The sequence below is a fragment of the Coloeus monedula genome, assembly GCF_965178545.1.
Source record: "Coloeus monedula genome assembly, chromosome: 14".
Lineage (NCBI taxonomy): Eukaryota > Metazoa > Chordata > Aves > Passeriformes > Corvidae > Coloeus > Coloeus monedula.
The window spans coordinates 261,426-274,341 of NC_138794.1; the positions used below are offsets into that span (position 1 = coordinate 261,426).

Genomic DNA, 12,916 nt, shown 5'->3' on the forward strand with positions numbered 1-12,916 from the left:
GCCGCCGGGCCGCGGACTACGCTCGCCAGGGTGCTGCGGGCGCCGCCCCGCGCGCAGGCGCCGGGCCGGGTTGTTTGTGACGGCGTCACCGGCGGCTGCGGCCGCGGCCCCTCGTCCGTGCCGGTCCCCGCGGGGGCCGCGCTCAGGTAGGCGGCGGGACCGGCTCACGGGGGTGGCCGCCCTGCCCCGGCCCGGCCGCAGGGGGCTCCGGGGGGCGCGGCGGCCGCCGCGGGGAGGGGGCCGCCCGGAGCGAGGCAGAGCCCGAGGCGCCGGGGCCGGGGTGGACGCTCCTGGTGCACGGGGCGGGTGAGCGGGGCCGCGCGGGGCGGCAGTGCTGCTCTGGGGGGGGGGGCGAGCGGGCTCCGGGCGGTGGTCACTGCCGTGCCGGCCCCGGCCCTGGGCGCTGGCGTTTGCCAACTTCCTTCTCTGTCATTATCTACCGCTGCCTCGCCGGCTGATGCAAGGTGTTCTGTTTCATAAACAGTGTCCTGGCGCTTCAACTGCGCTGGCGCCGAGCCGCGCTCTGGTTCAGGTGCGCTCCAGGAACACCTGCGCGAGACAAGGAGTAGGGACTGAGCCGGGAATGCCCAGCCTTGGGAGAGTCTGGCTTTTAGAAGCCACGTTTGTCTTTCCTTCGTAACAAGGAAATGTTCTGTATTCAATTTGGGTTGCTAAATATATTCTTAGGGAAGAATGTTACTTAGAGGAAGAAATTACCACTTAGTAGAAATAATAAACGTCCATGAGAATCCTGAAGTGTAATAGCACTGAACCTGTTTTTATTTCTGTTGTGCGACAAAGAATCGACTGTAGAAGAGTACTGAGAGTTTTTACTTGGAATGACAGCACAGCAAACTCTGTAGAACACATTCATATTCCTGTTGGCGCCTGTTACTCATCTTTGTTAATGCTTATTGAAGGGTTTTTTTTTTTTTTTTTAGTCTAGGAAATCCTCTTTTTAGATGATAGAAGTTAAGGGTTTGTTTAGACTGGAGTGGTTCTTTTTGAGACTGGTATTTATTCTGCTTCACTGTGGATAAATAGGATGTGGTATCTCAGATTTATTTTTATATACATATCTGGGATAACTTGGTATTATGTTATCAACAATACATATGTCTAAGCTTTTACACCTTATGCTTCTGCTTCACATTTCACTAAGGATAGGAAAACAGTTCATGCTTTTGAATTCCTGCCTCCCTTCCCCAAATACCTACAAATCAAACTCAGAACATAATGGATATTTATTTTGTCTAGACAGAAATTAAAAAGGTGATGTCAGTAGTGGCAATGAAGATACGTAGTGAGCATACAGAACCAGTGCACCACGGGGTGTGGTTTTGATTGGGTTTTTTTCCCCAGTCCTTCCTTCTGGCTTGGCCTGACGTGCAGGAGATGTGTAACACTCTAGTGTGTCCTCCAGTTATCCCTGCTGTTATTGAACTAGAACCCACTCATGTCATCTCGATTTGTTAGGAAGTTTGAAGGCTTTATGGCTTTTTAATTCCTGCTGAAAACAATTTTTTAAAAAAAGTTATATTCAGGAAGACAGTGCCAACATTTCCCGCTCCTTTAGGCTGATTGGAAAAGCCTGCTGGTTCTTAGTGGAGAAGATTTTGTGAGTGGGTCAGTTTAGCCACTGGGTTCAAATTAGTCGACTGTATTTCAGTGTACTTAAGGGATTGAGTTTGACCTCGGGTTTCGTTATGATTATGTGCGTTTTATTAATCTTTTACAAAAATAAGCTGTTTAGCTGATGATTGAAGTTTAGGAACGTTGTACCTAGGTAATTTTTAAATTAAAACTTTTTAGGTCTTTTTTGATCTTTGAGATCTAACTAAGTTATAAAATGCTTTAATTTTGATAACTCTTTTACACATGTGTGTTTGCTGAATGTACCTAGAGGAATACATTTACCCTAGAGATGCTCTTCAGTCTGATGCCAAACTGTCTATGTATCAGTCACAATTTGGCTAAATTTAGCAGTTCTAACCATAAACCTTAGTGTTCTTGTAATTTTTTTTATTCCATTATTTTTCTTAATATTGAATTTTTTTTTTAATTTCTGTGACTTGTCACCTGAATGCAGCTAAATATTCATTATTAGTGTAATAGTCTGGTTGAATAAAAAATAAATAACTTTTAACTCCAGGCCATTTATCAAGACAAGCAAGTAATAGAAAATGATGATTGATTGTCTGCTTGTTTCTCTTGTTTTTTTAATGTATTTTGATGATGTTGGTACCCACATAGGTCCTGAAGCTTTTGTTTGGGAAGGGAAGACAGATGTTTATGTGCAACCCAAACCCATGGCTGTATGTTCAGAATGGAGTGCTCAGTTACCTCTCAGTCTGTTGGGTGGCTGGAAAGGGAGAGAGGGATGGTTTCTGTTGAGTTAGCCAGAGCCCAGGGTGAAATGCTGAGTTAGCTGGAGGAAGAGAGATGTTGCAATGTCCAGCACAGAGTCTGCTGTTACAATTTGGGCTTTCAAAATCTGTAGGTGCACTTGTATCAAACTGTACTGGTGCCCTGAAGTTGTCTTTTAGGAATTCATTTCAGATTTTGCAATGTAGCCAGTGATGTTTCTCACAGGTGATGAGTTCTGGTGCTGGTAGTTACCTTCCTGTGAAAGGAATGCTGCTGCTGCTGCTGCTGGATGCCTGGTCAAAGTCAGAATAATTAATGACAGTAAGCAGATGTCATTGTCACATGTAAACTCTGGAACTTAGTCTTTGCCATTTGGGCATTTGTTGTTTTGATGAATGAAGAAGTATAATTTAAAAATAAATCAAGATTAAAAAATAAATTGATCCTTGTATGCAGTGTGATTTAAAAAACCCAAACAAATCAAACCAAAATAGACTTCTTCCCACCCCGTCCCAACCTGACATTCCCTGGTTGAGATTCCAGGAAAAGCAGTAATGAAGGAAGAAAAATATCTACAGGAAAATGACAACTATATTCAAAGTAGGGTTTTATAAAAAAACAGAAGTTCAGTTTCTCTCTAAGTTTGATACCCAAGTTGATTGTTAGTGAATATAACACAAGTTGATTGAATAGTGAATATAGTGAATAGTAAACTGTTGTTGTGATTGTCACCATTGCCTTTTTTTTACAGTGGAACTGTAAGTATATTAGTTGAAGTTGATGAGAAAAAAGTTTTATTTTAGAAAAGCATGTGATAACTACCGTAATGCAGAGATATGAGACACATGTTTACTGTGTTTTATGAGAAAGCTAAATGGAAATGGAAGTTTTATATTTTGTTGTGCCAATTTCTAGCCACACTGGTGTATTTAGATGTTCTCTTTCAAAGTTTTACGTATACTTTCTGTGTTAAGAAATGGGGAGTAAAGACAGGATTAAGTAGAGAGTTAATAAATTTAAATGCATAGGTGCTTTCCTCTGTGTTCTTAACTGGAATTAACTAAGTGGGAAATAAGGCAGGTGTCTGAAATTCTATGATAAAAGCTTTATTGAACCATGATTTCTTTGGCTGTTTTATTATGTTGATGCATAATATAGCAGGCAATCGATTGGAAATTGTTCCGTTTTGGGACGATTTTTTCCACCAAGGTGAATCCGTAATAAATTTAGTTATATAGCAACTTGATATATTTTTATTTCAGGGAACAAGAAGTATATTAAACTTCTCTGTAAAGTCTTTCTGCTAGTTAAGGACTTGAAAAATTGATCTGAATATGCAGTGATAATGAATACTCTGTATTCCTGGTAAATTCCTGATAAAAAGGAGAAAAGATAAACAGGCAACTGCAGCTGGACAGTTCTCTTCTGAAAGTGGCTACCAGTCAGCTGGTAGTATTGTAACAAATAAAATTTATACTTTGGGTTATTTTCATTCTGTTTTTGTAGTTGCCAGGTACTCTCTCAATTTTCCTCAGAATCGGTGTATTTGAAAGGAGCGAAAGAAGCAGGAAACATTGGTTTTGCCCACAGTGTTTTTCTCGAATAAACTGTGGTTTCTATGCATACAACAAAACAGAAATTATTTCATGTACCGAATTGTGAATCATCTTAAAATTTGTCTATAGCACCTTTGTTTAACTTTGATTATTGATTTATTGTCTTACCTCGTGTGTGTGTGTGTGTGTGTCTAGCTAGTCTAAGAGCTTTTTGGCTGGCTGAAATAGGTATGTACCTAGCAAAGCTATATTTGTTCCAAGTACAAAAAAAGATAATAGGAAATAAGTACAAAAGAATATATTTTCTTTCTCAACTTTTATTCTGTTTTTTTTTTTCTCAATTCCAGATTAACAGTTTGTGTGTTAGTGTATTGTTCTGTAGCATCATGATTTGCATTCTTCTGTTTATTTTTCTTTTCAATAGAGTGGTGAAATTGTGTGTCTTGCATATTGAAAGAGTCTGCTTTTACTTGCAGTGTGCTTTGAAAATGTCTGAAAATTCCAGTGACAGTGATTCATCTTGCGGCTGGACTGTCATCAATCATGAGGTACCCAGTTTCACATTAGTAAAATTCTGTCAGTTTAAGGCTATCTATATGCAGTAAAATATTATTTCAGCTTAGTAATTCTTGTTTTGTGTGGATCTTGCATACCAACAGAGAATATAGAAGAGAAACTTATAAGTAAATCATAAAACTACTATTTTAAGAAATGTATACTTTTACTATAGTTGGTATAAATTTTGATATTTAAAAGAATTTCTTTTTCTGCAAAGGTTTTACTTTGAAGAATTGGTAGAATTTTAGTGGCATGCATTCCTCTGTTCCATCCTGACTGAAAACATTAACATTCTGTAACTGTTGTTGCTAATATGTTTCTTATTTTCCTTATAAATCTGTACCCTCACCAAAACAAACAAAGTTTGCAATAATGGGCAGGAAAAATATCTTGTGCAGAAGGGAATGATTCCATGTTTTCCCCAAGTTTTTTCTACCACTGAGGTATCTGATCCTAGTTTCAGCAGCAGCTGTTCAGGAACAGCCCTCTGTCCTTAAATAGTCTTCCTTGTAGAAAACTAGGAAAGGGGCAAGTGTATATTCCATGACTATAACAGGATAGGTGTCTGGATCTGATGTTGGTTTCAAAGTTTGCATTGTATGGATGAAATCAATGCAGTCAGTGGAGTCTGGAGAGCAGGAGTCTTATGTCAAGGTCAGCACTTAGGTTTGATCAAATGACTCCACTGACTGTGGTGATTGTAAAGGTGCCTTCAACAACCTGCTCAGGTGTAGACACATTAATCTAGATAAGGTGAATGTTTTATCTTCCCCTCGCCACAGTGAGCAAGGTGGGCCTGAGTTCCTCAGAACTTCTGCGAGGCCCTACCCAGTAGAGCGGGTGTCCAGTATCCTTTCCTCCTTTAGTCCTGAGGATTTTTCTGTCTCTTCAGATCTTGGCTGATGTGTGAGTGTAGGATGGTTGAGTTGGTCTGCTCGTTTGGTTTGGTTCTTAAGTATTTAGCATTGTCTTGTAAACTGAGGAGGCTATTGAGCCAGAATCCTCAGGACAGATGGGTTGACAGTTTTCCTGGAATGACACTTAGGTATTGCCTGCATCTACTTGTTGCCTGCCCCAGAAAAAATTTCAAGGAACAGTAGTTGACATATTTCTTTCAGAGGAGGAAAGTAGGAAAAAATGGCTAAAGATCATGCATAGTGATCAGTTGTCCTTCACTGCACACTCCCTTGTTTTGCAGATTGTAATTAAAATGGGTAACTCAGAACCAAATTATTACAAACTTGCGATTGTACTCATGTTTCAATAGTTCCCTGTCACAAGTGCAAGAGATACAGTTTCATGTTTATAAATATTGGGCCATGCTTTCATTTCTCTTGGCTGCAAGGTGGTATTTAAGAGATGATTCAAACTTCTTTTCCATGTTTTTGGCTGGATGATAAGTTGAGAGTCTTGTCACCAAAAGAAACAGAAGACTCATGCACTCCATTCCTCAAGGCCAAGTGGGCTACAAGAGCGTACAGGGTGCTGGATTCACGGAGCTCAGATAAAAGTGAAAGGATTTAGAAGTTGAGTTCAGCAGTTGAGTTATTCAGCTGTGAAGTACAGACTTTATTTTCATTCTTGGGATGGTTATTTTACACTGTAACTGCAAATGAATTATGTAGTCTAAATAAGTTACCATAACACAAGATTATAGGGTGGCTGGGATTTGTCTAGCCAAAGCAGAACAGATTTCGATGACACAGAGACTCTGTGTTCCCAGTTATTCATCCCTGATTCAGTGAAATAAAAAGGGAGAAACACTGGTGTTTAAGAGCTGCCATTGTTAGCATTCTTCTGGCAGGACAGCTTTGAATCTGAGCATGAAGAAAGTAGAATGGATGGGATGGCCAGGTAACCTTCACACAGCTGTAACCCAGGGAGGGGGGACATGGACTTCTGTATACTTCAGTGAATTGATTTGGGTGTTCAGGAAAGGGGTAGAACTAGGGGTTAGACAAATTTGGAGTACTGCAGTACTATTTTCTCACATATTGTTGTGACTGTATGGATGATGACACAGTGGAATCCGTTTCTGCATTTGTTTTCCAGTGAGTTAAGGGGGGAAAGAAGTGGCTTTTGTCCAGGCTGTGACTGCAGGGAGCTGGCAGCTGTGTGTGCTGGACTCAGTGTGTGCTGTGGACAGAGAAGCAGTGCTGTGCGTTGTTGGACTACTAAGAAAGGACTTGCTAATTTTTTGTAGGAAGGTAGGGAGGTGATAATATCTTTTCTTGACCTCTTGCTATTGCTGAAATGGAATAGTGAGGGAGGTCCAGCATCTGATGAAGTGAATCAGAGACTTCATGCATTCACACCTGACTGTGTGTTTTTGAGAAAAGGATGGCTTACCATGTGCTCAGCTGTGGGGTATGCCCAGCCCCTGCCCTGGAGGGATCTCTGCTGAGATAAGAGATTTTGCAATCGTCCAGCAGGACTCCCTGGAAAGGCAGCCGCTTCTTTGGTCACTGCGAGAAAAGACAGACCCACAATCCTTTAGGAGACCCTATGCAGATCCTTTGTAACCCATTGGCCTTCACCCATCCCCTGTATCCCTATAAAAGCTAGGGCCTCTGCCCCTGTCAGAGAGAGTTCTTGTCCCTGGCTTTCCCCTTCACCGGAGGGGAGCAACAAAAAAGCTCCCTTCCGTGCGGAACCAGCCACACGAGCCTCTCGTCTCTCTCTCTGGTCTGGCTTGGCCTGGAGGCTGCCCTGCAGAGCTGAGCTGGAATCACGAGCTGATGATCACTGAAGAGCTGACAGCCTCTGCACGGGCCCTCCTGCCAGCAGCTGAGGGAAGACACCGGGCCTCGGGAAGGCGATTCCTTTTGGGACCATCTCTCCGGACCGGTCACCTCTTCCTGGGTCAAAGCCACTGACCCCATTGCCAGCTGTAATAACTGGCGCCTGAACAGGGGCAGAGGCCTTAGCTTTTATAGGGATACAGGGGATGGATGAAGACCAATGGGTTACAAAGGATCTGCATAGGGTCTCCTAAAGGATTGTGGGTCTGTTTTTTCTCGCAGTGACCAAAGAAGTGGTTGCCTTTCCAGGGAGTCCTGCTGGACGATGGCAAAATCTCTTATCTCAGCAGAGATCCCTCCACGGCCAGGGGCTGGGCATACCCCACACTCAGCTAGCCTGTTTTCTTGGGATTTTAGCTAAAACTGTAAGCTTGTTTTAAGCCATGCTCCTGAATTTTTTTTCCTGTGGAGCTTGGGCAAACTGAAATTTTATTATTCTTTTTCTTCTTAGCAATTTAAGAAACTACAGTAGTGGCTCTATCACACCAGAGAACAATTGTCACATAATAAATCTGTATACCTATCTATAAAACCCAGTCAAGCCAAAAACCCCAAATAACTTCATATTTTCTTTTCTGAGATTCCACTCAGATTTTAATAAGTTACTTATAAATGGAAGGTGAACTTCTGCTAAACACTTGAAATTAAACGTGTGGTACTTTTGTAGTCAAAGGAAAAAAGATACAAAGTGTTTAAAAAGAGAAAAAGATACAAAGTATTTAACAGCTTACCAAAGCAGTTAATTTTTGAAGCCTTTTAAAAAGAAACACAACTTTGTGGCATGATTATAGAATGTATCTTATGCAATTCTTTTTGAGGCATCTACCTGAAGTACAGTCTCCTCTTAAAAACAAAAGCATACATGTTTGCTTGAGTCCTGCAATGAGACATCCAAGGAAACTGATCTGGAAGTACTGCTGCTACTGTAATTTCACACCTGCTGTTGCAAAAATAACTATCTCTGTTTACAAAAACAGCTCAAGTTATTTATGGATCAGAGTCACTTAGTATTTTTCAGTTATGTTTTGTGTGTTTATAGTTTGCTAATAGCCTTAATGATGCCCAATCAGTTCTTTTAAACAAAAATTACAATATAAATATTATATATTTAGAATTGTCAAGCATATTGCTTGCCTTTAGTACCCTGCAGTCTCCTGGCATTGTTTATCTGCAGTTCCTGTTGTGCTCTGGTGTTGTTGCTGACTGGCAGCTGACTAATACCTGGGGGTCCCTTCTGAATTAAGGACAGAAATCCAATGTAGAGTTTGTTCAAAGATTTGTTTTTGAGATGTCAGAGATGTACTATATAAACAGCCTTGCAAATTTTCTGGCAGGAACCGATATGGAGAAAAGTTATATATAGTTTTTCCTGGGAATAGTATTTATTAGAACTCATGTTGGTATGTTTGAAAAATATATTTTTGGGAGGGTGTGTGTATTTGCATACAATAGATGGACCTGGGAGCAAGAATTAGATCCCATATTCAAAACCTTCTCTGTTTCTCTAAATACCATTTAATAAACAGGTCTAACAAAGATAATAAAGAGTTATTTAAAATACTTGGTGTAGTTTTTAATTAATGCCTAAATTGCCATCATTTCTTCCCACTAGAATTGTCCTCCTCTGACTTTTTTTTAACCTCCATCATGAGTATTACACACTAACACTCGTTTCACTCTAGTTAATTACTTGGTGTTTCACTTGCTTTTCTTTGATCGAAGTTGTCTTCAGTTTTAAAGGTTCTGGTTTTATTATACTAATATTGTTAACTTTGTAACCCTTTCTTCCTGCTTTACTGTTGGAAACCCCAATAACTGTAATGTCCATTTAAACTCTTCTCCTTCAGGGTTCTGACATAGAGACAGTGACTTCAGAAAATGGAAACACAAATGATAACCATGAGTTTGTTTCAGAAGAATATGTTTCTTTGCAAGAAGAGGAGCAAGCAATTGATTTGCAAGGTAAGATATTAAAAGAGGAGCAGTTTCATGAAACAAGTAAATATTTGTTATGGCATTGGCACAAAATTAGTATTTCATATATTTTGTGGACCTCTGTCGGAGTATTTGCTTCATCAGTGTTATGGAAAATATTCAATCATCAACTTTATAAGAGTATTTTTTCCTGAAATATGTGAAATTAGTAGAATATCTTTCATTTTGTCCATACTTTAGATGTGTTATAGAACGGTGTGCACTGGTGTTGCTGGAAGATAGTTTATAGAAGTGTTATTGATAAAAGAAGTATTCCCTAGTAATGTCAAATAAGAGTAATTTGGAAGGAACCATCAATGCTTGAACTCCTAAAATGTAACATTGTGACACTGTATTTTAATATTATATGGGCATGGGCATAATTTGTGGTTACTGGTTTTAATCCCATGTTTTTTTGCTTGTTTTTTTCATCTTTTTATTCATTTAGCTCAGTGCAACAATGATGAAGAGATCCCAGCAGTAGATAATACTCTATCTGGTTTTGAGCAAACTCAGACAGTTGCAGAGGTAAATTACATTACAGATTACATTATTCAGAAGCTTCCATAAGCCCCATCCATCAATGGCAAGAAATGTTTTGAAGGCATTAAAATAACGACACAATTTTCTCCTTTCTTAAAGTTCTAACAATTCTTGGGGTTTTGTTTGTTTGTTTTAATTACTTTATGTTTTATGTGTCTGAATAATTCTCATATTGTCCCTTTCCTTAGGGAAATGCAGAAAAAATTCCTGATGATGGGTCCTGCATTGGAACTATTAGTGATGATTCTGACATTGTTACACTTGAAGCTCCAAAACCAGAAGAAACTCAGAGTCAGGAGGAAGCTCCAGCTGATGGTGAAGAAGCTCAGAGTCCAGAGGATTTTAACATGGGTTCCTCCTCTAGCAGTCAATATGCGTTTTCCCATGTGGAAACTGGTAATAGCAATAAATTCCTAAGCAACTGTGTGCAAAAATGTCACCAGGAAAAAAACCCAAACCAATCTTTGGTTAGGGAACCTTCTTTTTGTGGAGAGAGGAAAAAAAATAACGGTCTTGTTGAGTACATGTCCAAGTATTTGCAGTCTCTAGAAAAATCTAGGTGCCCTAACTCCACAATTTTGTCCAAATATATGTCTGCAATTTTTTAATTTGAAAACAATCTCTCACATTAAGTGTTCACTATTTTAATTGGAAAGTTAATTTGTAGCATATCTTGGAGAATTAAAATTACTCTTAGTTCATCGAATAATTGTAGGTTTTCTCTTGGCATTTTTTGGGCATTATATAGAGTTGGCAAAAATGATTAGCAAGTGGGAGACAATTGATCTTTGGCGCCTTGAGGACTAAGCAGTATGACTACAAAAACTTTGTACCACCCTCATAGCTATGTAGTATGTATTTATATATTTAAGATACGCCCAGTACTTGGCTGAAATAAGCAATGCATCATATTCAGGAGGAAAGATATGAATATTTGTCCAATGAAAAGCAATAAACAAAACCCCAACAAATCCAAACAAAAAACTTCCTGTTTTGTTGCTCTTCTCTAGTTCTCTAGTCCTCCTCTATAATTGTTTTTTGCTGCTTTTTTGTAATCTTTTCTGTTCTCTTTATTCTCTGTGACACCTTTGTATTGCCGATTTTTACCTTTCAAATTAAGTTTATTACACAAGCAGGATTTTACCTAAAATACTGTTTTATCTTAAAAGTAGCATACAGCATCGTTAAATGTTCATGTGTCTGTATGGTATCCATTGGAAACAGAAAGTGACAGCTTAGCATCTAATTATAACCAGTGAAGATTTGTAACAAAGATGTTGCCTTCTTTAAGTCTTCTGAGGGATCTGACTTAATTTTAAAGTTAAGATTTAGTTGACTTGACTTTTTTTTCTTGTAGGGATGAGTTCTAAAAGTGCCTTTTTTTCCCCTCTATGTTTTTGTGCACAAAAGTCAGTTGGCTGGAGAAGCTGTGGAAGATTCCTGGTTGTGTAAGGGGATGGGGAAATGAGGTGAAAGAGCATGTGTCTCACAGTCTTCCTTTCCAAGGTGGTGTGATTAAATTTGATCAGCTTGTGCAAAGCTGATTGCTTATGGCTTGCATGGAGTGTTCTTACAATTTTTAGTAGCAATCTGACTTGATCTTGTAGTAGTCATATTCTCGACAGATGATGAAAGCCAATCCTCACTGAAGAACTTGGCTAAGCTGTCAGTGTCTTATGTGCTTCTTTAAAAAGATGTTAACCTTGCATGTAGATTTGGAACAGACATCAGTAAGGTTTGTAATACATTTTAATGTGTGCGCTTGATTGTTTAAATGGATGGTTCTTGTTGGATTCCAAGCCTATGTGTGACTGGTAAAAAGAATTTCTTCCTTCTAACTTAAGCTGATTTCAGCATGGCTTTTAGTACTGTGCATTCAGTTGATCAAGTATTGCAGAAAATGTCGGGAGTACTTTTGCAATTATTTTAAATGCCAAAGTTTTAGCGGTGGCAAAATGTGGCTACAGAAATCTTTGCCTGTTGAGTTTTCTTTTGTGTTGGAAAACGATGAGCCTCAGATTCTTCCTAATTTAGATACTAAAATGTTCTACAAGGATTTTCTGCCACTTTGATTTGCAAACCAATTCCTGTTTAGGCAGTCTTCATCATGCAAACAGAGATGTTTTAACACTGCTTTCATGAATGACGTTCAGCCAGCAGAAGTGCCCATATGCTGCAGTGAACTGTATCTGAGCTGTGTCTGTGCAGAAATGTCAAGGAAAATCATGTTCTTAACTGGCTTCATCTGGTTTCTAGTGTAGCTCTGATGCTACAAAATCGCAGCAGAAGCTAGAATTTTGGACTGCTATTGTGGTCACACTTTGTTTCCTTTGTAGTCCTTTCCATCCTGGTACTGTTAGAGTCCAGCTTTGTACTGAATTCTTACAGCAGCTATAAGGTAGTGTCATTCTTGCCTGAAAGTGTAATTGCTGTAATTGTTGACAGCTTGCCAGTAAGTGCTTATGAATGGCTCTAAGTGTCTTACAGCATTTTTCTTTTTGATTGTCTTTTTTTTCTCCTTTCCTATTCTTTGTTGTCCAGTGTATATCAAAGAATTTTCCCATTTGGCTGGAAGCAGCTTGTTCCTTAACCACTTTTGTATTCCGTGTCTGTTAGCTTCTTTGGTTGTTGAAAAACCCTAAAAAAACCTGCAGATGAGCAAGAGTAGCACCTCTTACTAAGTTTGTCCTATATATTTCTCTATAATGTCTGACCTCTGCATTTTAGGAATGCATTCTGAAAGCTTGCCTTTGTTTTCCGAGACTGGGGAAGCATGCGTCTGCTTAAATGCTTAAAATAGTGTCCTTCTTTACTAAGCTGTATCAATTCATTTAAATGTCTGCATGTCTAAGTCGCTGTTTAAGTGATTTGTCTTTATTGCAAAGTCTGCTCGGTTGGTCTGATTTGATCAATTGACTAAAAGGGAGTTTTTTATTAAGGGAGGAAGTTGTCTTTCATAATCTGACATGCTGCTTGTCCATGGAGTTAGAAATTAGATGTGTTCCAGATACTAATTGATAATCTTTTCTGGGCTTGATGCAATCACTTCTATCAAGTTGTAATTTATTTTAAGTGAAGCATCTTAAGTGGTAATGCATTTTATAGGTAATATCTAGC

The 12,916-nt window shown here is 39.3% G+C and overlaps 1 protein-coding gene across 8 annotated transcripts in view; it reads left to right on the forward strand.

Moving 5' to 3' along the window:
* The window catches only part of CCPG1 (cell cycle progression 1), a 27,099-nt gene continuing 14,183 nt past the window's right edge, over positions 1-12,916 (forward strand). For 4 of the 8 annotated variants that reach the window (XR_014226809.1, XM_082290491.1, XM_082290493.1 and 1 more), the window contains exons 1-6: positions 1-146; positions 4,400-4,471; positions 9,130-9,244; positions 9,705-9,784; positions 9,988-10,195; positions 11,210-11,305. Coding sequence is in view for 7 of the 8 variants with exons in the window: in XM_082290491.1 (XP_082146617.1) it covers positions 4,412-4,471; positions 9,130-9,244; positions 9,705-9,784; positions 9,988-10,195; positions 11,210-11,305 (559 nt within the window). In the remaining variant the exon portion in view is untranslated. The remainder of the gene's footprint in view (positions 147-4,399; positions 4,472-9,129; positions 9,245-9,704; positions 9,785-9,987; positions 10,196-11,209; positions 11,306-12,916) is intronic. The other 4 variants (XM_082290494.1, XM_082290495.1, XM_082290489.1 and 1 more) reach the window with 3 other exon arrangements.